At 55.0% G+C, this 24,110-nt stretch overlaps 2 protein-coding genes across 2 annotated transcripts; one reads left to right on the forward strand and one right to left on the reverse strand.

Moving 5' to 3' along the window:
* Positions 1-4,432: 4,432 nt before the first annotated feature.
* Positions 4,433-10,948, reverse strand: LOC311439606 (uncharacterized protein; the record flags this gene model as incomplete). Its single annotated transcript, XM_084525499.1, has 3 exons — positions 4,433-5,425; positions 6,283-6,473; positions 10,759-10,948. The coding sequence occupies 3 exons, from the start codon at positions 10,946-10,948 to the stop codon at positions 4,775-4,777; spliced, it is 1,032 nt and encodes a 343-aa protein (XP_084381625.1). The 3' UTR covers positions 4,433-4,774.
* A 7,293-nt stretch (positions 10,949-18,241) lies between these two features.
* On the forward strand, positions 18,242-20,919 carry LBX1 (ladybird homeobox 1). Its single transcript, XM_084526326.1, has 2 exons — positions 18,242-18,976; positions 19,247-20,919. Exons 1-2 carry the CDS (start codon positions 18,652-18,654, stop codon positions 19,744-19,746), a joined length of 825 nt encoding a protein of 274 aa, XP_084382452.1. The 5' UTR covers positions 18,242-18,651; the 3' UTR covers positions 19,747-20,919.
* Positions 20,920-24,110: the final 3,191 nt, after the last annotated feature.

A 24,110-nucleotide genomic window follows, 5' to 3' on the forward strand; every position in this document is an offset into this window, starting at 1 on the left:
GGCAGAGCACAGCAGAGGGGAAAAGTGATCTTAAACTGGCAAAAATAGAGCATCAGCCTCATATAATTTCTCTGAAAACAAGATTTATTGAAGTTCTGTCTGTGGAAATCACTGTAGTGTGGTACATTCAACGCATGGGTTCGATCACTGACTCGTACCCTACTACATTTTTCATTAGGAAAAATATTGGCTGGGAAAGTTTGACCTCATAATCTCTGCATTTTAAACAATAACTAAGGAAAACAAAAGTGACGGGCTAAGGCAATCTCTTCCACCTCAGCACTCTGCTAGGCAGGAGCCAGGACCTGAAGCTGGCTGCCCTGGACCAGAGCTGCCTGCTGTGCCCCCTCCGGACCTGGGGGGCATCAGCCACATCTACCCAAGGGGTCTCCAGCATGGCACGGAGCTCACCGGTACATGCTGGAGGACAGAGCCATGCAGGCTGTGAGCTCAGGACAAGGAGGGTTTGCAAAAAGGATGGCAACATTTCAAAAAACCGGGCTCCATTCCCAGCTTAATCTGGGCCCCTGAGCATGCCCAAGCAGGGACGGTCTCAACTGCAGGGCAAATCAGAGATAACCCTCATCTGAGCCTGGACTTCTCACCTTTCCGTAACCAGATCTCCCCAGGCTGCAGGCAGCACGGGGTCGGGCAGACGGACAGATTTCCATCCAGGAGAGCTGTGGTGTCCACCTTCAGTGCGGCCAAAGTGTCCCTGCCACCCGCCGGGGATGGCTGGAGCCTCATGCTCCACTGCGGCCCCTTTCAAATTAATTCCTGCTTTACGGTCTAAATAAATTAACCTCCATCGATTAGAGGTTCCCGGTGCTTTTAATGTCAGTGTCATAATCAGGCACCAGAATGGATTTGCCTTTCTAAATCATAGCTCCAAAAGGCTCTGAACGTGATGCTCTCGCTGCCTGATGTGCGCCAGGCAGAGAGGAGAGGCTGGGGGTCCTGAGCTCACCCACAGCCAGCACTGGGCCTCTCCCTGGGCTCTGTCCATGCCTCCCACCACCCAAACTCCTCAACCACCAGCTTTCCAGAGAGGTTTTCTGTCTTCTGCCTTATCGCTGCAGATCTCGGGGCCCTTTCTGACCATTCATCTGACACCGGGCAGAGAATTCCTCTCCACCCCCTCTCCCGCGCTCAGCATCTCCCCTGCAACTTGGTCCAAGACCCTCGGTTTGATTTCCAAGTTCTGACACAGCCATTAGTTACGAAGAGCGATTAGTTTGGTTGTTGTCGTTAAGTCATTTTTTAAATGGCTCCAGGCGGCATTAGAGAACAAAGAAATAAAATACCCGTGAAAAGAGTTAATCACAAATTACTAATTATTCCCCCCCTCCCTTTGTGCTCCTTCCTCCCCAAATCATGAAATATTATCCCCATGAAGAAAGGAAAAGGTCTGTCCATCCGTGAGCCCTTCACGGATTTTATACACCTAATTCATCAAACGAGAAACACTTCCTGATTGTCCGGGATTATTTGGAGAGGGGAGCTCCTGACCCCCGACCCCTCTGCCGAGAGCCACGGCGAAGGGCGAAGGCTCTGATTTACGCGTCCCCGGCCCCAGGGAGGGGACCTCGCAGCCCCCCCACCCCTGCCAGCCCCCTCTTCCCCGGGGGGACCCCAGCTCCCGTGACTCCAAACGTTTCTGAACCCACTCGGATTTTATGGGGCCGCCGATTTCAAATGCGCCGAGCGCTTTGAACAGGGCGCTGTGCATGCCGTTTGGGTTTTCATCTTTATTTACAGTGAGGGCCTTTATGCCCCTTTCCAGCCCAGAGGTACGTGACACAAGACAGGTCTTGAGCTCAGAGGGACAATCTGGAAGGCACGGGGCTCTGCGGATTTCGCTGGGATGGAAAACCTTGGGATGGCAAGGGCTGAGTGCTCCAAGGCACACAGGGACACCCGGTGCTCCCAGGTGTGGATCCACCAGGATCCACTTGTTAAAAATCCCCAGGTCACTCTGAGTGGAGGTGGCTTCCTGGGGAAAGCACTATTGAAAATAGTGGCTCGTGAAAATGCCCTAATTCCCTGCTTGCCCAGTTCTAGTGGAAAACACCAATGATGCCAAAAGAGACACAACTGATTGTGCCAGAGCAAAAAGCACTGATGAGGAGTCTGGATGCAGGTAAATCCTGTTTCACACCCCCATGCTCCCGTGTCACCCCTTTTCCTCTTTGGCTCTTTCCTTCCCCCACTCAGTGCCATTCCTCGCACCCTGAAGATGCTCAGGGCTCAGCTGCAGACCCACACCTAAATACCGAAGATATTCTTATAAAAACACAAAGCAAACTCAGAGGACTTGAATGCCTCCAGGAGACCTGACCTCCAGATCTGCACCAGCAGCCAATGCATGGCAGAAGGCAGCAGTAACTGTAGGACCCATGCGTGGTGGAAAGCTTGGACATGCAGGTTTATAAATCCCCACCTGAAGGCATTTTTACAGCCTTTAGGAATGGCTCTGATCACAAAGATGCTCTGAACTGCACCAAAACCACTTCAACAGGCTCTATTTCTGCCCTTTACGTGGTTAAAACCCTTTGACCTTCTCTGCATGCGTCCAGAAGCACATCCTACCTTGAGTGGCAATGAACCTATTTGAGCAGGACAAACAAACAAACCCTGTCCCCGAGACCTGGGGACCTCGGAGCAGCACGCCCCTGTGCTAACCGCTCTGCTTCCCAGGGCAGAAAGAGCCCATCCTGCACGCCTAAATCTGAAAGTGATGCAGGAAGGCGACCATAAGGGAGTATGGAAATGCACTCGAATCAATAGGATGAAGCTAACAGGATCAAGAACAAATAGAATGAATCAAATGGGATAAAAATGCCAGAGGCAACGCTAGACTCGGCCGTGCCCCGGGGATCCCTGCTGGAGGAGCAGCGCAGCCAAGTTCAGCCTCGGCCGCTCCTTGCTGGCTTTTTAAAGCTTGGTGGATTTAGGAGCTTTGGGTACGATTTTTTTTTTTTTTTCCACTCCCTGTCAATGATGTCTCAATCGGAATAATGTGTGAGATTCTTGGGTTTGCTCCACACCCACCTGGCACGGCTCAGGGCCCGGCTGCTATTAATGGCAGCTTCCCGTGACCCAGCGGCGCTGCTTTGGCTACCGGGGGTATCCAGAGAGGTGCCTACACGCGAGGTTTGGGTGATGAATTTAAAGCAGCCATGTTTGCAGACCAGTTCCGATGTGTGTCTGACAGCCCCTGTCCTGATTCAACAAGCATGCTGACAGCCAGGCTTTGCTCCAAGCATGTGCTTAAATCTCTTTGGCTACCGAGGGCTTTGTGCCTGCGCTTGAAGTAAAGCAGGTGCCGCGTGGATCGCGTCCTGCATCCTCTTAGCAGGGTCACATCTTCCCGCGGTCCCTCAAAGACAGCAGGGAGAGGCTGTGGAAGAGCCACTCGGGTATTTGCTAGCTGCTTGCCCAACAGTTCCCGCTGTGGCTGCTCCTGCCTGGCTCCCACACGACCAAAAAAATGAACATAAAACAAAAAGAAAAACCACGCAAATACGTTGCAAAGCATCTTTTCTCCGTACCAGCTCCCCAAGCACCTCAGCATCCTCCTGACGTCCTGGCCCATGCCAGGATCTGAAACTCAACTCTGAGGTTCACATTCCCGTCCTCCCCAACCCAGCCCAAAGCTGTCACACACTTGGCTGGGAAGGTGACCCTCAGGGGGGGCAGCACCCTGCTCCCCACCTCTGCCAGCTCATGGTGCCCTTGGGGACCAGCCCCTCTCCCCACCACCCAGGCTTTGCCACCCAGCTCCTGACCCAAGGCTGTTTTTTGCTCAGCTTAGGGGACTGGATGATTGCGCCGCCCGAGGCGAGATGGCTGCAGGCCATCTGCTAAAATAGTTGCTTGTCATCATCTCCTTTGTCCGGGCTGCAGGCTGGCATGACCTGTCCCCTCCGCTCCCTCTGAGATCCTTTTACACCCGGCCTTTGAAGGGCTGACAGGCAGCAGGACCTTGATCTTTCCTTTCGTCCTCTTCCCCCTGCCTCTCTCCCTTTCCTCTGTCACCTGCTCTGGTTGTTTTCTCCCCATTCCTTTTGGGGGTTCTTCTTCTCCCTCCATGGGTCCTCTCCCTGTCACCCTGGGTGGTTGTAGACCCCTAGATTAGTTGGGGTGCCCACCCAAACCACCCCCACGTTCACCCAAAGAGGGACAGGCTCTGGTGGGACGTGTTGGTGAGCATGGTCTCGGTGCAGACCCAGAAGTGACCACAGACAGGGAGGGGACATCCTCCAGCACCCTCACCCCAAAGCTCCCATCTCTTCAAGCCCCAGGGTGGATGGATCGTGTGCCCCCCTGAGAGGGGATCAAGGCAGCCCCTTCACCCTGGCACCGGGCTGTGCCGAAGCCTCTCTCTGCAGCAGGTTGCCCCAGCAGTCAGGTGGCCGGCGTGGCCAAGCAATTCCTCCCAGGTCAAGGACCTGGCATGGTGGGGGTGTCACTTACACCCAGACGTGGATGGCACAGGCCAGCTGGGGTAGGAGGAACACATCCCAACGTGCTGAGCCCCTTCCCGAGGAGCCTTGCTCCCGTTCCAGGGGTGCCTGCTGGGTTTGAACCAGGAGCTGCTGCACGTGATGGTGGCCGTGCTGGCTCCGACCTCTCCTGGGCTCTGAGCCCCATCCCTGATGCCCGTTGTGAGGAATGGGAACGCATTGCTTTAGAGTGAGAAACGAGCTGCTACACTGAGAATAATTGCCCCGTAATGCCAGCTGCAAGGACCACAGCATGCATTTCCATGAGGTTACGCTCCTTCCAACCCATCTGCTGAGCTCGGATGTCTCCCCTTCTGCCCTGCTCTCCTCTCGGCTTTCAGAGGCACCCTGGGTGTGCGTGGAGCCCTTCTCCCACCACCTCCACCACCCCATGGCAGGGCCTTGCCACGCTCAATGCTTGCAGGGAGGGGATGGCAGCCACCATCCCACCCCGCTCCTGTGCCCTTCCCGCATGGCACGGCCACGCAGGGACATCCAGAAGGCAAACACACAGCACGGGGCCAGGCTGGCAGCAGCCAGCAGGGCAGCTCCAGCCCTCTGCAGGTGCAGGGCTTGGTGGGCAATACAGCTGCACACTCAGCTCTCGTACACGCTGGCCCCATTTCCCCACGTCTCTGCCTTTTTATCCTTGGTGATTTTGCCTGATGGGTGCCCGGCGAGCAGCGATGCGCTGCCGTTTCCAGCAGCAGCACAGCGAGGACTGAAGCCTGGTGGGCTGCTGGGACCAAGCCCCAGCAAGGGACGAGCCCAGGGCATGGCACACTGCAAAACCGAGGGCGGATGGCTGCAGCAGAGCGAGGAAGGGGCTGATTTACACCCCTGCCATCTCCACGCCGCTTCGTTCCAGCAGAGCTGAAGTGCCGGTTGCTCCTGTACTGGGCCCATCGCGGTGCGAGATCCTGCCAAAGCGCGAGAGGGATGTGCGGTGGAAAGCGTATCAGGGGTGGTATTGTCTACACGCAAATGCTCAACTTTATGTACTTTTAACTAGAGGTGTAACAGATGGTTGCAGCTCGGTCCAAGCAGCGGAGAGCCATGCCCATTCCGGCTGGAGCCAATCAATCCCGCCACCCTGGGGAAAACGGCAAGCTGGGTTTGGAAGCGCGGCTGCCAGCAAGCCAGAGGAAGGCTCCGCGCAGGCGAACGTGGGCTGCTGCCATGCGAAACCAGGGAAACGGGATGCAGAACCAGGGAAATGGGATGCAGAACCATGCAGGCAGCCAGCAGAGCGCCGCGCCGCCGGCCTTCGTGCGCTCGCCTGCCCTGTCCGGCTGCTGCCCCGTGCTGGCATGGGGAGGGGAAGGCAAAGGGGTTTGCTGGGGAGGAGAGGGCGCTTTTGGGGAGATGGGAGGGATGCTGCTCCCCTCCTGTGTGGTGGGGTTTGGGAAGGGGCTGCCTGAGCTGCTCTGCCCTGCTCTGCGCCCCCAGCTCAGCCCATGCCAGGCACGGGGCAGGGGGACACTTGTAGGACCCCAGGCCCTACAAGTGGCATCTGCTGGTGGTGTCTGGGGAGCTTTGGAGCTCATAGAAGAGGACATGGAGGTGTCTAAACCTGGTTAATTCGAGGACATTGTGTAGGGCTTTGGGTATAGGGAGCTGGGGCACAGAGTGAGATTATCCAGTTATGCTTATTGGAAGTGGGGCCAGAGCTTACAGCCAGCAGTTTTTACTGTGACAACCTTCAGCATAACCAAGAGCAGGAAAAAGAGTCCAAGAAGTGAAGAAACACCACCTTGTCCCTGTTTCTCATGCTTACCAGCTGAGGCGATGGCAGATAGTCACTCACCTCGGGGGCAGGCACCACATTTCCCCACAGGACTGAATTATCCTCATGGTGTGTAGGGCTGGGCACATCCACGGTTTCTGCCAGACAAAAACCTGTGTCTTCCTTTTCTGAAGGGAACAATTCCCCTGTGTCAGTCACCTCCTGCCAAGGAATCTGCAAGGCTGAAGCACCGCGGGACCAGATGCAGCCGAGCCCATGGGTGGTTTGCGAGGTGCTCAGCAGACACCCGGGTGTGGGAGGTGTCCCAGGGGCTGCGTGTTACAGCAGTGCAGAGCATCAGATCGTGAACTGCAATGGGAGGTCGCAGGGAAGGCAGCGATTTTGTTTAATGGCTTCTGGAGACTGAGGGATTTGGGAAAATTACAGGTCCTGGTGGGAAATCCATGCTCTGTCTCAGTGCTGTCAACACTAAGCAGCCAAAAAAAAGCAGGGAGATAGGTTCAAAATCATCATCTGTTTTATCCTTGTTGCCTGCCTTGGGTGGTTTGTCCATAAGCATCAGCTCATCTTCAAGGGTACCTCACTCCCCACTAAACATGGGTTAGAAAACCCACCTGTGACCCCAAACTGCCCCCAAGATTTTGAGCAAAACATGAAAAACTTGCAAAAATGCATCAAAGTAGTGAGGCTGGGTGGCCCAAGGAGCCTGCCTGGCAGAGCACAGGGATTTTGGCCCAAGGCTGAAACCTTGAGGACTGCTCAGGGAAGACACCTGCACCAAGGACTTATTCCTGCCCACCCCGGCACCTCCCAACAGCCCTAAAGTTGCGCGGCTGGGATGGAAACGCTTCCCAGCAAGCAGGCAGGGAGACGGCAGGCAGCCTTCTGCAATTAAAATGAAGTATTTCAAGCAAATCTGGCTCGCTCCTCACTCCTGTCACATACCAAAGCCCTCAGATTGCCTCTCCAGAGGCTCCCTCCCAAGCTTGGCAGGGTTGGTGTCCCCCACAGTGCCATCGAGCCATTCCCATCACCTCCATGGGGCTGCGGGCTTCAGCCTCATCTGAAAACCCCTTCTCCCTCGCCCCTGCACCTCTAACTTCTCTCTCATTATCATATCTGGTGCATGAAAGAGCCAGACCTGGGTGAGCAAAGCACCCAGGGCTGCTTAGATCTATCCTAGGAGAGTGTGTAAGAGCCCCGAGCTCCCTCTGCACTTTGCCCTGGCTCCTCAGGAAACCCTGGGGATTTTGGCCAGCTAGGATGAGCTTTTTTCCCCCTTTCCATCAGCTTCTCAGCCCTGGATTACAGGAGACGCACTCCCCCTGGTCAGCTCCATGCTTCCAGAGTTTAGGAATATGGAATTTTAGGACAATTAGGAATATTAGGAACACCAAGGACTACGGGCATCTGTGCTGTCAGGCTGGGGAGGGGGGCGAGCAGGGATTAACTGTGTGTTGCCTCTTCCTGAACAAGTGCGAACCGAGTGAAGTTGTCTGGTGGCAGGCTCGTAACAAATGAAAGGGAGATCTTATCTGCATAGCTTGTAGATCAGCCGTGAAACTCATTGCCCCGGGATATTGTGGATGCCAAAAGATTATATGGGTTGAACAAGTGGTTAGACACGTTCGTGGAGGAGCAATCTATCTGGGGCTGTAAAACACCCAAGTATCACTTCTCAGGAATCTCTGAACCACGGACTGCTGGGGGCTGATGAAGTATCCCAGGGAAGCATGCCATGTACTCGCTAGGGTACGCATCCTAATAATATAATGCACTAATATAATGGCAATAATACACTCTGTAATTGGGTTTTTCCCTCCCTGAGCACACTCTTCCACCAGCCACAGCTGGATTCGGGGTATGGGGCCAGGCAGACCTTGGCCAGACCCCGTACGGCCTCCCCCAGCCTCTCTCCACAGGGCTGGCATGGATCAGTGCCACGCCGCCTGTCATTAGCGCGCCTGCAAGCACACCCCGAGCTGCCTCGGTGCTCTTTAAATGAGACAGGTAAAAATAAAACCTCTGATCCTGAGAGGGTTCGTCAACCTCATTCTGCATCGCAAAGCCCTGCCCATGCAGGGGAAAAGCCTGGCATTGGGCTGCATGTGACTGAGCTCTGCCTCCGCAAACAAACCCATCAATCTGCCAGCCTCCGTTGTCTCTGGGTGTGGGTGTCTGTGCCTTTCCTGGAAAGCTCTCCATTAAGGAAAAAACAATCTGAAAATGGCTTTTTTCTTTCCTCAGGAATAGGTTCCTTCCCATCGCTCATCTACCAAAATCCCTGCCTGGGAAGGCGACCTGAGGATGGGGCTGGATCACACCCCTCCTGTATCAGGGGGAAGTTTGGGGAAGGAAGAGCAAAAACTTCTTCATCCAAATGCATCTAATAAAAAAAATAATAATAAAATAAAATAAATAAAAATAAAAAAAAAAAACAGGGAAGAGCAGTGCTGGAAATATGCTAAGTAAGCAAAAAGCTGGCTAACCAGAAGTTTTCTGTGAGGCATCAGGAAATCTCTAAATTGCCACAAGTGCCTTATTTAGTGGTGTGTGCGCTTTTTGTCCACACAAGTTCCAGTCACTGCAGCCATCAAACATTTTTTAATAGGAGCATTAACTTAAGAATAGCTAACAGTAATATTCCTAGCTGTGTGGAAACAGCATTTTATTAAATGCTTCACACAGATTTTGTATAATAAAGATGAATATATTATATCCTCTGCCTCCCCCAGAGTGAAACAATAATAGGAAAATAAAAAAAAAGCCAATAAAGTGAAACATAAATAGAACATAATGGGACTAGTAGCGAACTGAACTGACTATATAACATCTGCTATTGTTTGCCTGGCAAACGCAAACAAGGGTAGGAACCAAGAAAGATTTTTAACAGCCCTAACCTCTTCCCCCCTCTGCCGCAAGAAAGCAGCGCTGATATCCAGAGCAAATCTATTTCCGAGCTGATGGAACAGCACAAGGCACGACTTGCAAATTCATCCTTAACCAAATGTGTCAAAAATTCCCTCAGCCCCTGTGCACCGGGCAGTTTTCACAAGCCTTTTGGTGCCAGCCAGTTTACATGTGGAAATATTCCTGGGTCTGAAGAGTTCTCCATGCAAACATTCATTCATTTAAAAAACTTTTTTTTTTTTTTTTTTTTTGCTATGCATTTGCCCCTCGCTGCTCTCCGGTTTCCAGAGCCCGGTCACCCCGTCAGCTGAGCAGAAACAAAGCCATGTGAGCCGGGCAACAAATCGTGCCAATTGAAGAGGTACAGAAAGAGGCGACATTTATGGGCAAGGCCTCAGCTGGCTCCTGTATATCATAACCAGGGAGCGCTTGCTTGCATCCAGGACCTTTGTAGAAATTGGGAGAGCTACAGGATCAAACTGTGAGCAGAGGGGAGAGAAAATAAAAGGAAAAGAAAGGCAGGATTTCTGCCCAGCAGCTCCTTTGCGGGTAGCAATCTGGCCAACTCACAGGTGCTGGGAACCCAGGGCTCAGCATCTGCAGAATTCACTCTCAGTTTGTGACCAAATTTAAATCATAGCCATCCCGATACCAGACAGATAGCAGAACTGGCTGGAAGCTGGGGGAAGGAGAGAAGAGCTAAATGCCTATAAAAGTCATTTTCTCTTTTATTTGTTATCTTCCTTGTAATGATCACACCATGTTTCCTAGCTATTTTTGCAGTAAGTTGTACGCTGGTCTCAGGAGGCCCCTGGATGACTTATTATTAACGATGTCTTCTTATTATGGATGGTGATTTATTATCAGAATGATTATATTTGTACCGGGTATGCCGTTCTGCTGCCAGCACAAAGCTCTTACCATCTTCAGAGCAAAAGGTCGTGTTCCTGCAGCACTACGTGCCCAGCTCTGAAACACTGAGCCGGTGGGGCTGCAGATTACGCACACGCACAGGGCAAAAGGGCAAAGACCAAAGAAACGAGGAGCCCTGCTGCACCCACAGCACTGCAACTGCTCCATAGCTGGGGGACCCTTGGGCACTCCCCCGGGTTTCACTGCTCACCCTCTCTTGTATCCCCTCTGGGGAGGGAGGTCACCGTGTAAGGACCTGTATATACCTAAAAAAAACACATTGCTGCAATCTGTATCTTGCATTACCAGTCGACAAGTGTTTAACCTTAGGAAATTGGAGTCACTTTTTTTTACCCTGCTTGCCTGGGAGGTCTCACACTGCAGGAGCTCTAACACAGGACTCGCAGGGCGCAGGAGCCTTTTGACGCCAGCCTCTTAGCTGACACTAAAAGAAGCCGCGGGAGCAGGTAGAGTGCTTCCTAAGCCTAAAAATATAGGATTTAGGAGCAGGAGAGGGGCTGCTACTGGCAAATCGCCCCGGGGGTTGGGCCAGCCCCGCGCCCCGGCCGCGCACCCTCTGCGCTCCCCGTCCTCCCTCTAGCGGCTGCTCCCAGCCTCCGCCCCGCGGGTCCCCTGCTCTAGGGCTCCCCTTGCAGCCCCTCTCGTGGTCCCTTCGAGACTCACCTCCACTCACACGGGTCTTTCCCGAGGCCTCAGACCCTCCCCGAGGTGAGGTGTAAGGGCAGAGCCATGCCCACGCCAGCCCTTCCCCATGCACGTCCCCAGCTGCATCACTTTTGCACCTCTTTTGGGGCCTCCCTTTATGGGTTTCATCCACCCTCGTTAGCTCTTCCTCAGACCGGTGGGTCCTCATTAAGGTGTAGGGCTATCGGGTGTGGGGATCCTGACTGCTTGTGTCCTATGGAGGCAGAATCCAGGCCCACGTGTTGCTGTGTATTTGGCATTAACCAAGGCCTTCTCTCCACACCTGTACGAAGCAGCAGAACTAAGTAGACCCCGAGGAGATTTCAAGCAGAAAAATGGGAGAAATCTTGAGGCTGTTCGCTACATGTGCTTTACTAAGTGCCCAGGAAAAAAAAAAAAGAAAATGAAAAAACCATCCCAGGCAGTGAAGTTCCACCATTGCAAATAATCATTCATCAGCTGGAAAAGAGCCCTGGGTGTCAGGCAGGAGGACGTGGGAATTCGGTGCCACGAGATGTCACAAAGTGAACAGAACAGAGGACAGAGATTGGCTGGCCCCTGGCAAGCACAGAGGTGGAATCACTAAAGATGAGGCGTTTTTGTAGTGATGTTAAGTTTCTGTGTTCAGAGTTTGAGTCATTTCCTGAAAGGCAGGAATTAGGGAGATGCCTAATAGGGGAGAGATTTTTTCGGCCCAGCCTGCTTCAGGAAGCTCTTCTCTCTCCCTCATCCTCACATCACCAGGCAGCGGTGGAGCCAGGAGGCAGCCTGATCTGACAGCGATGGGTACAGAAAGAGAAACACAGCTGAGGTTCCCAGGGCAGAAAGTAGAATAAAATAAACCAAGGTACAAAGCATCCTGCCAGAGGGGTCTGTCCTGACCTTGGACAAGTTGGGGAAAGGCAGCTCTGAGATGGGCCCAAGGCAGGATGCAGGGAGCTGCTGGCACCGGAGAGGGGTGCAGCAAAGCCCTGCATCCACAGCAAGGGCTGGGAGAGGGTTGGGGACCACCTTGGGACCCCTTAGGACCCTCTATGGTCTGGTCCCGAGGGGGACAAGGAGAGCTAGCCTAACACAAAGAGATTTTAGGGACAGTCAGGTTTTAATTCCCAGCAGCACTCTTACCACTGGAAGGAAGAGGTGAATCCTGCCCAAATGAAATCCCACAGGCCCTGCCTGGCTCTCACTTGCCCCCAGGCTGGTAAAGGGGAGCCACTTTTGGGCACAGCCGATCCATTGCTCCCTCAGGGCCTCCGTGTCCGAGCCCCAGAGCTGCAGGGGAGCAAGTGCCTCCCCTGGGAACCATCCCCAACACATCCCATCGGTGTCCCAGGGGATACAGGGGGGCCAGGGTGCACAGCACCCACTGGGGTGGCGGTGCCTGTGCTGGGGGAGCGTGTGGGGGTCCTACAAGGCAGGATGCAGAAAAGGATGGAAGGAGAAAAGGGGAAAAAAAAAAATGAAAGGAAAAAAAAAAAGAAGGAGGGAGAGAGGGAGGGAAGGAGGAGCAGCCTCACAGCACAGAAAGTTGGAAGAGATCACGGCCAAACTCCGGCAGCGCCTCCCGCTCCACATCTCGATACTGCTTTTGCAAGGGAAATATTAGTTTTTAATTAATTTTCTCACTTCGGTTGTTGGAAGAGGAGGAGGGAGGGGGATCACCTTCAAAAAAGAAATACAAATAACTGCTTTAACAGGAAACTTTTGCTGCTGTAATTTATTGGAAGGCGAAATGAGCTCCGATTACATTATCCACCCGCACTGTGCCGGCAACGCGTACTTCGGATATTGCGCTATAATCCAATGACTGCTCCTGAATTATTAACACCAAGTTGTTATTAGAAGAAGTTGCCTAGCTTATTTCCGCCATTCTCCCCCCCACTCCCTTTATTAAGTTTCAATTGATTCCCCACACCTCCTCCTGCCCCCCAAAAATGAGCCTTCGCCTCCCCGGCTCCTTCAGAGCTGCCACACGTTACTTGCATTTGGCAGCCTGGTGAATTATTCACGCGTGCCGGGAGCGGAGGAGATATTACAGGTCTCGGAGGAGCCAGCACGGCTCGGCTGTCATATCCCCGCGTGGATGCTCCCCTTGGCTCCCCCCTTCCAACAAAGTTTTGTCCAGAGTGAAGCTGTGGGGCAGGGGACGTCCTGCGAGTATCCCCTGTGCTATCCTCGCCCCAATTTGTTCCCTGCCCTGGCCTCGCCTCTCCCGGGATGGAGAAGGGGCACGGAGGGCCCGGGAGCTGCCAAATCTCTGCCGCCCACAGAGCCTGGCACGGCCGGGAGGCCTGAAATGCCCCCGGTGGCTCCGTGCCACCTCCCTGCCCGCCTCCGGCCTCCCTCCTCCTCCTCCTCCTCCTCCTCTGTGGGGGTCCTGCAAATGGCACTTCTCGAAGTGTTTAAAAGTAAAATAAAATAAAATAAAATAAAATAAAATAAAATAATAAAATAAAATAAAATAAAATAAAATAAAATAAAATAAAATAAAATAAAATAAATCAAGTTCTCGCCTCTCTCTGACCTGGGACGGGCACGTCCCGGCTGTTCTTTTCCAGGAGTCCGCGTCCAGCTGCGTTTCTGGGACTAGAAATTAAAATTCTGGAGTTTTAAAGGCTAAAAATGCATCGAGCCGCAGGCACTCACGTCTCCATTTCGGGAGTCCCCGCGGCGGCTGCAGAAGGAACCGACCCTGTCCCTGTCCCTGTCCCTGTCCCTGTCCCTGTCCCTGTCCCTGTCCCTGTCCCTGTCCCTGTCCCCACCACCCTGACCTGGGGAGGTCAAAGTCCCCCGAGCCTGGCTGCCCCCTGCAGCGGCTCGGAGGGGCTCTGCACCCCCCCGAGAACCCCTAAAACCCCCAGAAGGGTCCCCCGGCGTGGTTAGGGACCACCCGGCGTTTGGGATGGGGACACCCTCGGGCGCTGCGTTTAGTTTGTGCTTGGGACCGACTTACGGGGCGGGGTGGGCTCCCCCTTTTTCCTTGCATCCAGGCCCCAGGCACCCTCCTCCGGGAGCTTCCCCCTTACATCGGGGCTCCCCCAAATTCAGAGCAGAGGCTCGTTGCCCTCCCCTGGCCTCGCTGACGGCGGGAGGCTGTAGGGGCACGGCCGGGGGTGGGGGAAAGCCAGGAAAAAACAAATTGTCCCTTTGGGTGGGCGGGGGGGGCCGACCCCCCACTCCCCACCGGCCCCGATGCCGCTGGCTGTCCCCGGGAGTTTGCTCGCAAACGAAAAAGCGGGGGCTGCCCCCCGCTGCCCCGCGTTCAGCCGTGGTTTTGGGGCGGTGGGTTTCGTGTGTCCCCCCCTCGGGGATAAATTGGGGGCTCGGGCAGGGCCTCGCCGTGCCTCCGCCGCTTCCCCGCATCCCCGCTGCCCGTGGCCTTGGGGAAAATCCCGGTTTCGCTCTTTTTTGGTTCAAGGGGAAGGCTTTCTGGGGAGGTGCGCTCCCCGCCCGCCCGCCCTGCCTCTGGCCCCGTTTCCCCGGCAGGGTGCGGGCGCTTGGGTCAGGTTTATTTTTGGTGCGGCGAAGTTATTTATTTTTATTTTTTCTTCCCCGCAAGGGAACGGCTTGCGAGGGGAGGAAGCAGAGGGACACGGCTACAAAACGACCTCCGGAGATGGGCTCTGTCGGGGGGCTTCTGCTCAGCTCCGCGGGGCTCCCCGGGGCCCCCCAGGACCCTCCCCGGCAGCGCCGGGACCCGGCGTGCGCCCAGGCGGGGGCGGTTGTTTGCCGGGGGGAGCAAGGAGCCCGTCGGAGGCGAGGAAGGAGGACACCTGTGGCCACCCACGGGGGACATGGGGACATTTCCCGGCTGCTCTGCGAGGGAAGGCGAAGGGGACCTCCGGGCTCTCTCCGCCTGCGCGCACTCGCGACCCCAAATCTGGGGAAAGGGGGGGGGCTTTAAGACAAAACCCAGTTAGTTGCCGAGCTCCCCCCTCTGTGGGATGCTGTGCCAGGCCCCTGAGCTCGCTGGCAGCTGGAGGGCACGGAGTCTGCTCCTCTCCGAGCCTCTCCCGGGGAGCCGCAACGTGTTTAGGGCACTTCGAGCAGGCAGACATAACTGGGAGCCATGCACGGCTCAGCTATGCCGGGGAAGGAGGTGTCATTTGTACGCAGTTACTTTGGTGATCAACACTTGAATGATTTATGCCGCCTGCTTTAATTCTATTCCTGTGACATTTTCCTGGACAAAAGCGGGGCCGCACGCAGCCAAACCCGAGCGGCCCCCGGGCTGCCTGCGGGGAGGGGGGGGGGGGCAAAAAAGGGGGAGGAGGGCGGTGCCGCCACCCCAAAATACGGCTCTGGGGGCGGCGGGGGGAGACGCCTCCAAAGCTGCCCCCCATAGCCGGAGGGTTTCTTTACGCCCCCGGGTAACTTTGGGTTCAGCGGGGGTTTTCTGCGGGAAAGGCCGCTGCTCACCCGCTTTTCTTCCCCGCTGGAAGGCGGGGACCCTGCGCGACATTTCCCCGACGGCTCCAGGACCCTCTCCTCCATCCCCCAGTGCCGCCGTTCCCCCCTCTTTGGATCCGGCCCCAAACTTTTTTGCGTGCCCCAAGGGGGAATGGGTGCCGGGTCCCCCCTCGCAGGAGCTGGAGCTGGTAAAAGCGGGGTGAAACGCTGCGAATAAGGGCGGTTTTCCCCCAAAACGAACCCGAAACCGGGAGAGAAGAGCCGACGGCTGGGTGGGCAGGAGAAGAGCCCGGCAGGACGCGAAGTTTGGTGGAGGAGGCAGGATCCGACCCCGGGCTGCTCCCGGTGCCCCCCTGCTCCCCGGGGCCCTCCGGGGACGGGGAGATGCGATGGGACCCGCCGCGGGGCACCGAGGGTCTCCAATTCGGGGCCGGGTGCCAAGAGGGCTGCCAAAACAAAACAAAACAAAGCAAAACAAAAAATTAAGCATCGGGGGGTGCGGAAAGGGGATGCTGTGCTTTTTCCCCAAGCCAGGGAAGGGGCAACCCAGCCTGTCCCTCCTTTTAATTTTGCCACCCCCACCCCCCCCGGTGCGCAGATATATAGGGTGTCCGTATAGGGGATGGATGCGAAGGGAAAGAGTTGCAGCGAGCGCAAAGGGAGCGCAGGAAACAAACCCAAACGCACCAAAGGCGCCAGCGAGCAGCCCAGAGCACGGTGGAGCGGGGTCGCTACGACCCCCCCCCGGGACATCCACAGAGCCCCTTTTCCTTTCAGCACCCCCCCGGCTGCCCTTTTTCCCAGCGATGTGATATTTTGGGGATGCCGGGGAGAAGGGCAGGCGCCAGGCCTGGAGCCACCCGTGCCCCGATTGAGCCCCGCATCATTGCCACGGACCGGGCGAGGCAAACGAAAAAGCCCCCCCCTGGCCGGAGAGCCCGTCCTGGGGGTGCTGCCCGCCCCCCCCGGGCTGTGCCCGCTTTGGTTCCGTTGGGAACCAAAAAGCACCGAGGGCACGGAGACCCCTGACCCCACTTCGGGAGGGGAGACGCTGTTTGGAGGGACTACGGGGAAAACCCCAAATCTTTGCGGCTCTTTGCCGTCCTTAGCACAGTTTCTCCCTTGCCCTGAACGGAGGGGGCTGCTCTCGGTGTGGGGGGGCGCAAGTTGCGCCCCCGCTGCCATCCGCGCTGCGGGAAGGGCGAGTGGAGCTGAAGCCTCGGCGCATCCCAAAACGCTCGGCCAACCTGCCCCAACTCTCACCCATGAACTGGATTTTTTTTTTTTTTTTGGTTTCCCCCTGTTCTTTTTTTTTTTTTTTTTTTTTTTTTTTTTTTTTAATCTTATTTCTGTAATTATAACACCAGCATCCCCGGCTGAGTCCTCAATAAAACCCGGATCCTGACATAAAACGCCACGCTGGAAAATAATGCGAGGGGACACAAGGGAGAGGAGGAAAGTCTCTAATTGGTTAAAATATGTTTAAATCACTTCATAAAACCCAAGCAAAGCGAAGCAAATAATCCACCTAGCAAAGCAAAGAAGCCCGGCGATTTAGAATCAGTGTAATACGCTCCCCCCCGACCGGCTCCCCCCAGCTCCTCGCAGTATTTGATATGATGAATAACCCAATATAGGCCTTTAAAAATAGGTCACTGCATAAAGAGACTCCCAGAGAGCTATAAAAAATGGGAAGAGGGCGCTTTAAGGAGAGAAGCCATTTGCTTCTTTTGTGCTTCTTTGGTACCTAGCGGCCTGGGAGCTGCCAGCCGCTCTCCTCCTGCCACTCGAGGTGAGGAAGGAAAAAGTTGGGGCCGGAGCCGGAGCTGAGCAGAGCCCCTCGGGTCCTCCCCGTCCAGCCGCGGGCAGGCTGCGCGCAGCCCGGCCGGGACCCCCCGCCCCCGGAGCCGGGCACGTCCCACCCCACCCCGGCTCTGGGCTTTGTCTCCGGCCCCGGTCCGGATTAGAAGGGGCGATTCTCGCCCCCACTGCGTGGCCCGGGTTGATTTTCCCCGAGGGTGTGGGCGCCGAGCCCTGCAGCACCCCGCGCCCCCCCCCCCCACACACACACACACTCCCTCCAACTCCGGAGCCACCCGAGGGCTGGCACGGGAAGGCCTGGGGCTGGAATCCGGCCCTCTGTGCCCGGGGAGGCCGAGCTGAGCCAAACCGAGCCGAGCCGAGCCGGGCCGGGCCCACCGCAGCACCCCCCGCCCCCGAACACCGACCCCCGGAGGCAGCAACTTGGAGGGGGCCCGGCCCCGCAACCCCCCCGGCACAGGGCGCTGGGAAAGAGGAGCACGACAAAATCAGCGGCAATCTTCGGGTTTTATTGGAAAGGAAAGGTCTGCCTTACCTGGAAACACGCATCTCCCCTTCTTCCCCTCATTAAAACACCAAACGGCTCCGGGTAGAGCCCGAGAGAGGCATTTTAGATAAGCTAGTAGCCGGAATTAAGAAGAGGGAGAAATAGAAGAAAAAAAAAAAATATATATATATATATATATATCGGAAAAAAAAAATGAAATAAAAAACCCGAAAAAAAAAAAAAAAGAAAGAAACCGCTGGATTTTTGTTTTGTTTTGTTTTCGCTTATTATTATTTTTCACTCTACTGTATTATCCTTATGCAATAAAGGCTGGTTTGTAATGTAATTTAAAAATATATATGTCCAAACAAATAGCAGGGCCAGAATATGACAAGTGCATTCAGCATTATAATTCAACTGGGCTCCACCTACATACCGCCTCCTAATTAATGGGTCTCCGAACTTGCAAAAGCCTGCATTGGACAGAGAGAGAGAGAGCGAGAGAGAGAGAGAGAGAGAGAGGGCGAAAAGTGTCATTGAAGATAATTGATTACCTCCCAATCAACAATAACTTGTTAGCAATAGTCAATTACCCCGTCTCTTCTCGCCTCTTTCCCCCCGGTCCGAGGTCTCGGTGCGAGGGCTGCTCTCCCCCTCTTCGAAGTCTTTTTTTTTTTTTCTTTTTCCTTTTTTTTTTTTTAAAAAAAATTTTCATTATTTTGGGGGGCATTCGTTTCGGGGGGGGAGGGCAGGGAAAGTGCTGCGATTTGGGGTGTTTCTTAAAATAGCAGCTGGGAAGAGGAAAAGAGAGAAGAGAGAGAGAGAGGAGAGAGAGAGAGAGAGAGAGAGAGAGAGGACAGAGAGAGAGAGAGGGAAAAATCCCCGACCCGAAACCCTGGGACAGGAGGTGCGGCAGGACCACCTCTCGGCGAGGGACCGACGGCAGCTCCGCTCCCGGCCGCCCCGCCGGCCGCCCGACGTGGCTCTCCCCGGGCAGAACCGGGGCTCCTCCGCCGGCCTTGGAGGTGGGCTTCAACTTTTGCTCGCTGCCCTCTCCTCCGCCTCTCCCCCGCGGTCCCGCCGGGGTTTTCTCCCCGCGGCAGCGCATCCCCGCGGCGGGTGGGGAAGGCAGCCCCGCGCGGCCCGGCCCCACCATGACTTCCAAAGAAGAAGCCAAACCTTCGTCGGGGGAAGAACGCCGGAGGAGCCCTCTGGATCACCTCCCCCCGCCGGCCAACTCCAACAAGCCCCTCACCCCCTTCAGCATCGAGGACATCCTCAACAAGCCGTCGGTGCGGAGGAGTTACGCGCTCTGCGGGACTGCCCACCTGCTCTCCGCCGCCGACAAGCACCCCCCGGCCGGGCTGCCCCTCTCCGGCCGGCCGCTGCTCTCCCAAACCTCTCCTCTCTGCGCCCTGGAGGAGCTGGCCAGCAAAACCTTCAAGGGGCTGGAAGTCAGCGTGCTGCAGGCGGCCGAAGGTAAGGAGAAGCGCCCGGGGCTGTCCCCTCGGGGTCGGGGTGGAGGAAAGGTTGTGGGGGGCGCCGTCGGGGATTTGGGGTTTTTCGGTGGAGCGGGGAATAAAAGGGGGGGGTGGCAGGGCCACGACGGCCGGCTCCGGGGGTGGAGGAGCGGAGGCTGAGCCTCGCTGCCTCCCCACGGAGAGGCAGGGGTCGGGAGGGGAAGGAGCAAAATTGGGGGGGGGGGGGTTGCCGTCGAGGAAAGGGGGCAATGTGGCGGCTCGTCGGCAGGCAGGGACGGGATGACGATCTTCGGGCAGCGGCAGACGCCGAAAAAGCGTCGGAAGTCGCGGACGGCCTTCACCAACCATCAGATCTACGAGCTGGAGAAGAGGTTCCTCTACCAAAAATACCTGTCGCCGGCGGACCGGGACCAGATCGCCCAGCAGCTGGGGCTCACCAACGCCCAGGTCATCACCTGGTTCCAAAACCGCCGCGCCAAGCTCAAACGCGACCTGGAGGAGATGAAGGCCGATGTGGAGTCCGCCAAAAAGCTGGGCCCCAACCCCGCCGTGGACATCGTAGCCCTGGCCGAGCTGGAGCCCGGCACCGAGGGTCGGGCCAAAACTCGGCCCGGCTCCCCCCCGCCGCCCCCCGCAGCCCGGGAGCCCGGCGCCCCGCCGCCGCCCCGCCCCGCCTCGCCCCCCACGGAACGGCCCCGCAGCCGCCGGGACAGCGAGGAGGAGGAGGACGAGGAGGAGGAGGACGTGGAGATCGACGTGGATGACTGAGGGGCGGCCGCCGGGCTCCCCCCCGCACCCCACGCCCCCCTCAGCCCGCTCCCCCTTCCCACCCGACGGCTCCAAACCGGCCTCTTCCCCCCCCCCCGGCCCCATCTCCACCCCAGCCCGGCCCGGCACGGCTCGGCACGGCTCGGCCCGGCGGCTTCTCCTCCTCGGTCAGAGCAATAAGCAGCAGCAGCCCGGCACACACACACACACACACACACACACACAAACACACCCCCCCACACCCCCACAGTCACGCGAAAATTAATTTAGGGTAGAGTCGCTATCCCTCCGCCTGTCACATCTTCGGAATGGTGCAATTACGGACGGCTTCTGTATAAATATTTAAACGTATATATTGGATTTTTTTCCCCCCCCTTCCCCCCTTTATTTTTTATTTTTTTTTTGAGGTTTTCATTATTTTTTTAAAAAAATATCCATCCGTTACGATTGTTTCGTCCATAAGGGAGACGCGTAACCTTGGAACAAACTCGGCTCCCACCAGATGTCTGGGGGGGGGCGGTTGTTTCCAAAGACTTCCGAAACGAACCGCTTTAGAGGAGGTTTAAGTTAGGCTTAAAACGGCGACGACACGAAATCAGCCACTTTTCTTTCCTTGCATGTTTCAAATGTGCACGAAGTAATTTTATTTTTATTTTTTTTTTCCTTTTAAAAACATTTTTTTTCCTTTCGCAATCTTGGGAACTTGGGGATGGGGTATAATGCAAGTTTAAAAATATCTACTTTCTTTTTTTCCTAGAGCATAGAGATTTGTCTCCAATGCAATTTCTGCCTCATTTTACCAATTAAAAGCTATTTTTACCATTTTCTGCTATTGTTGTGCTTTTATTAAAAAGCTGCCTTTCGTATTTTTGATATGAAGGTGGTAACAAAAAAAAAAAAAGAAATTAAAAAAAAAATCCTAGAATTATTTTTTACTCTTTTTAGAATTTTTTGCATGCTACGGAAATAAAAAGAACAAATCCCAAGATCAATACATTTAAATATTACGCTATAAATTAAAAATTAAAAAAAAAAAAATGTACAGATTTAAAACCTGTTTTTGTTTGAATTGTACAAATTTTAAAAGGCCTGCTATTTAAGTTCCGGTAGGGACAATGTCGCTTTATTTACTGTCTCTTAGAATTGTACAGATAGCTCTTTTTTCCGATACAATAAAATCTTTACCATTTTAATATACTTTTACCGTCCTTCTTTGTGAACTAACCCCCGGCCCCGGGCTGCGGCCGCCGCTCCCCCCAGCCGCCCCCATCCCGTTCGCATTTAAAGTTTCTGCAGCGCAGTTACCTGCGAGGAAATGAGGGGCGAGGAGCACCTGGGCGAGAACTTTAGCACTTTGATATGCCTTTTTTATTATTATTTTTTTTTTTTTTTAATTATAATTCTTTGCCTGGTGGAAGTGCGCGGCCAGGCTGGAGGCGCAGCTGCCTTCCCGGGGCCGGTTTATAGGGCGGCCGCCCCGCACCTCCGCACCCACCCGGGGGGAAAAAAAAAAGGGAAAAAAGGGGGAAAAGGGATCGAGGGGGGGCGAGGAAGGAGCTGGGGCCCCTCTGCACAAAAGCAGCTCCGTGTGCGGCCGGGGGGAGCTGCCCACAGCCCGCCGGCCGGCACCAACCGCTCCCGGGCACAGGCTCTGCCTCTGCGGCACCTATGGGGCACGGGGATGGGAAATTGGAAAAGGGGACCTTCCCCTTCCCCTTTTTTCTTTTTTTTCCTTTCTCTTTTTTTTTCTTTCTTTTTTTTTTTCTCCTTTTTTTTTTTTTCCTTTCACTTTTTTTTTCTTTCTTTTTTTTTTTTTTTTTTTCTCTCTCTCTCTCTTTTTTTTTTTTTCCTCCAAAATTAACACTCCCCTGAATGCGTTTTCCCTTGGCAGCGTGAGCTGCCTTTTGGAGGCGAGCAACGCGTGTTTCTCCCCATTCTTTGCAAAATTTATGTGAGAAAGACAAATCTGGTGTACAGTGGCAGAGCTCCGCCGAGAAGTGTCCAGATAAGACAGGGTTGGTTTGTGGGTTGGATTTTTTTTTTTTTTTTTTTTGGTCCAGTTTCTCCGAGGCTAAATAAATCTTTCTCCTCTTTGAGAATGGATGGGGTTGTAATTTTTAGCGTAAAGCATGAAAACTGGGGACAAATGAGCCCTCTTCTCTGAAGTGACAAGCGACAATGGAGCATATACAGCCTCCTGCGGTTCGCCATGCTGAAACAAGCGTGCCCCTCCGCAGCAGAGAGAAGGCGAGCGCTTGGAGACCATATGGTTTTTGAATTTTCTTCACAATTTCCAGACAATTTGATGGATTAGGTTAACCCTCCCTTCCACTGTTTAACTCCGCAACAATGGGAGCAGAGCTGTTCTCCCTTCGTCGGGGCATCTGTGCGCTTCTATTCTTCTCTCTTTCTCTCTTGGTATTTGGAACAAGCCTATGAATTACAATGAAATCCACTTTTCTTTAGTATTATTTGGAGGAGCACTTGTTTTCCGCCACCTCCCGCCCCCACCCTCCCATCCCCTATTTTTTTTTGTTTGTTTTTTTTTTTTTTTTCCTCCGACTGATAGGTTTGACTTCTGTCCAGATCTCTCGGAAAGCCTTCAATCTTGTCCTTAAGTGTTTTTATGCTAAACAGGCAAATCGTAAATGCTGAGAAACTGTGACATTTATGTGAAGATCTAGTTAAAGGGCTTTATTTGTTTTCTTTATCTGTTCTTTTTTTTTTTTTTTCCCCATTCCCTCTCCTCATCCCCCTCCTCTCCTGCCCCCTCCCTCCCCCCAGCCTTTTATTCTTTTGTCTTGGAATGGATTTAATGAGGCTGCAAACACTACAATTCAATATAACCAAGAAATAAAAAAAGGGTGGCTGGGTCTATGGAAAACAGGCTCGGAGTTAATTTGGATTTCTCATCTATTGACTCGTGTGTGCAAACAGCAGAGCTGCCGGGCCGCCCTGAACCCGGCGAAGTTTGCCACACGTGGCTGGGGCGGGTTGGTAAATAATGCCTCCTCCCCAAGATTTGCAGCGTGCTCATTTGGCTCGCCCCCTGTTTCCAAATAGCCGGGATTTGGGTGAGTTAATTTGCGTACAGAAAAAAAAAAAAAAAAAAAAAAAAGAGAAAAAAAAAAACAGCAAGCTTTTTATTGTGTCTGTGTATATATATATATATATTTAGCTTAAAAACCGAGCGCCGGCTTGTGCCCCTCATTTGTCATGCATTTTTAAACGCGCCGTTTCCTGGGATTACCTAGCCGCCTAGATTTATTGCCCGGGGTTTGCTCTCCCTCGAATTGTAGGCACACTTCGGAATCGGGTGGGGCTTTTTTATTTTTGTTCACCTTCTTTTTAATCTCCTTTCTCTCTCTGTCTCTCCGCAGCAGCAGTAGGGACGCGGAGCCAGCGCGGAATCGGGCCCTGCGGGGCTGAGCCAGCCGCAGCCTCTCCCAGCCGGTTCCGTGCTCCGGCAGCGGGCGGGGGCCGTGCCCACCCCCCCTACAACCCTACAACCCCCGAGATCCCCCCCCTAAATTTCCCAGTCCCCTACAACCGGCCGGGCCCGCCGGCGGGGGAGCCGCCGGGACGGGAGCTGAGTCCCCGAGTTCCCGAGCCCCCCGGGGCCGTTCCTATTTTCTGGCCTTCTCCCGGACCCGGAGAGGGTCCCGGGGGGGCAAAACCGGTCCCGTTTTCCCACCCAGCCCCCGGCAAAGGGGCTCGCTGCGGGTCGGGAGGTTGCGGAGCTCCTCGGCGCCGTGCCCGGGGCCGGCTCCTCGCTGCCCCCCGGGACGCTCCGGCTCCTCGTTGGGGCAAGGGGTGGCGAAAGGGGGGGGCGAGGAGGGGATTCCCTTTTCCCAAACGAATCGGGACGAAAAGGGTCCGGATTCGAGCGGGGAACGCGGAATTCCCGCCGGGAAAAAGAAAAAGTATAAACCGGGGGAAAGCGGGCTCCCCGACCTCCGGGTCCGTGGGAGTGAAAAAAGCGAAGTTTGGCAAAAACGGGGTGCGTTAGCACTGCGGGGGCTTTGCGAGGATGGGCTGGAGACCCGGCTGCCCCCCCCCCCCCGTGCCCACCCCTTCGGTGCTCGGGACCCCCCGTGGGTGCGGGCGGCCGTGGGTCCGAACCCCGGTGCGGGCGCTGGGAGCGGGCCGGGGCCGGGGGCGAGGCTCCCCCCACTTCGGGCGCATCTCCCTTTTCCCGGGGGGGGCCTCGGCCAAGCCCGCACCCCGGCCCACGATTTTCCCTGCCGGCGAAAAGCCCATTTCTCAAGCGCCGGAGCGGGCGCTGCGCCCCCTCTTCCCCATCCTTCATCCCCAAAGCTGGCACTGCCTTGGATTTCGTTTGGAGGTGGGAGGGAGGCGGGAGG

This window comes from Aythya ferina (genome assembly GCF_964211825.1).
Source record: "Aythya ferina genome assembly, chromosome: 7".
Lineage (NCBI taxonomy): Eukaryota > Metazoa > Chordata > Aves > Anseriformes > Anatidae > Aythya > Aythya ferina.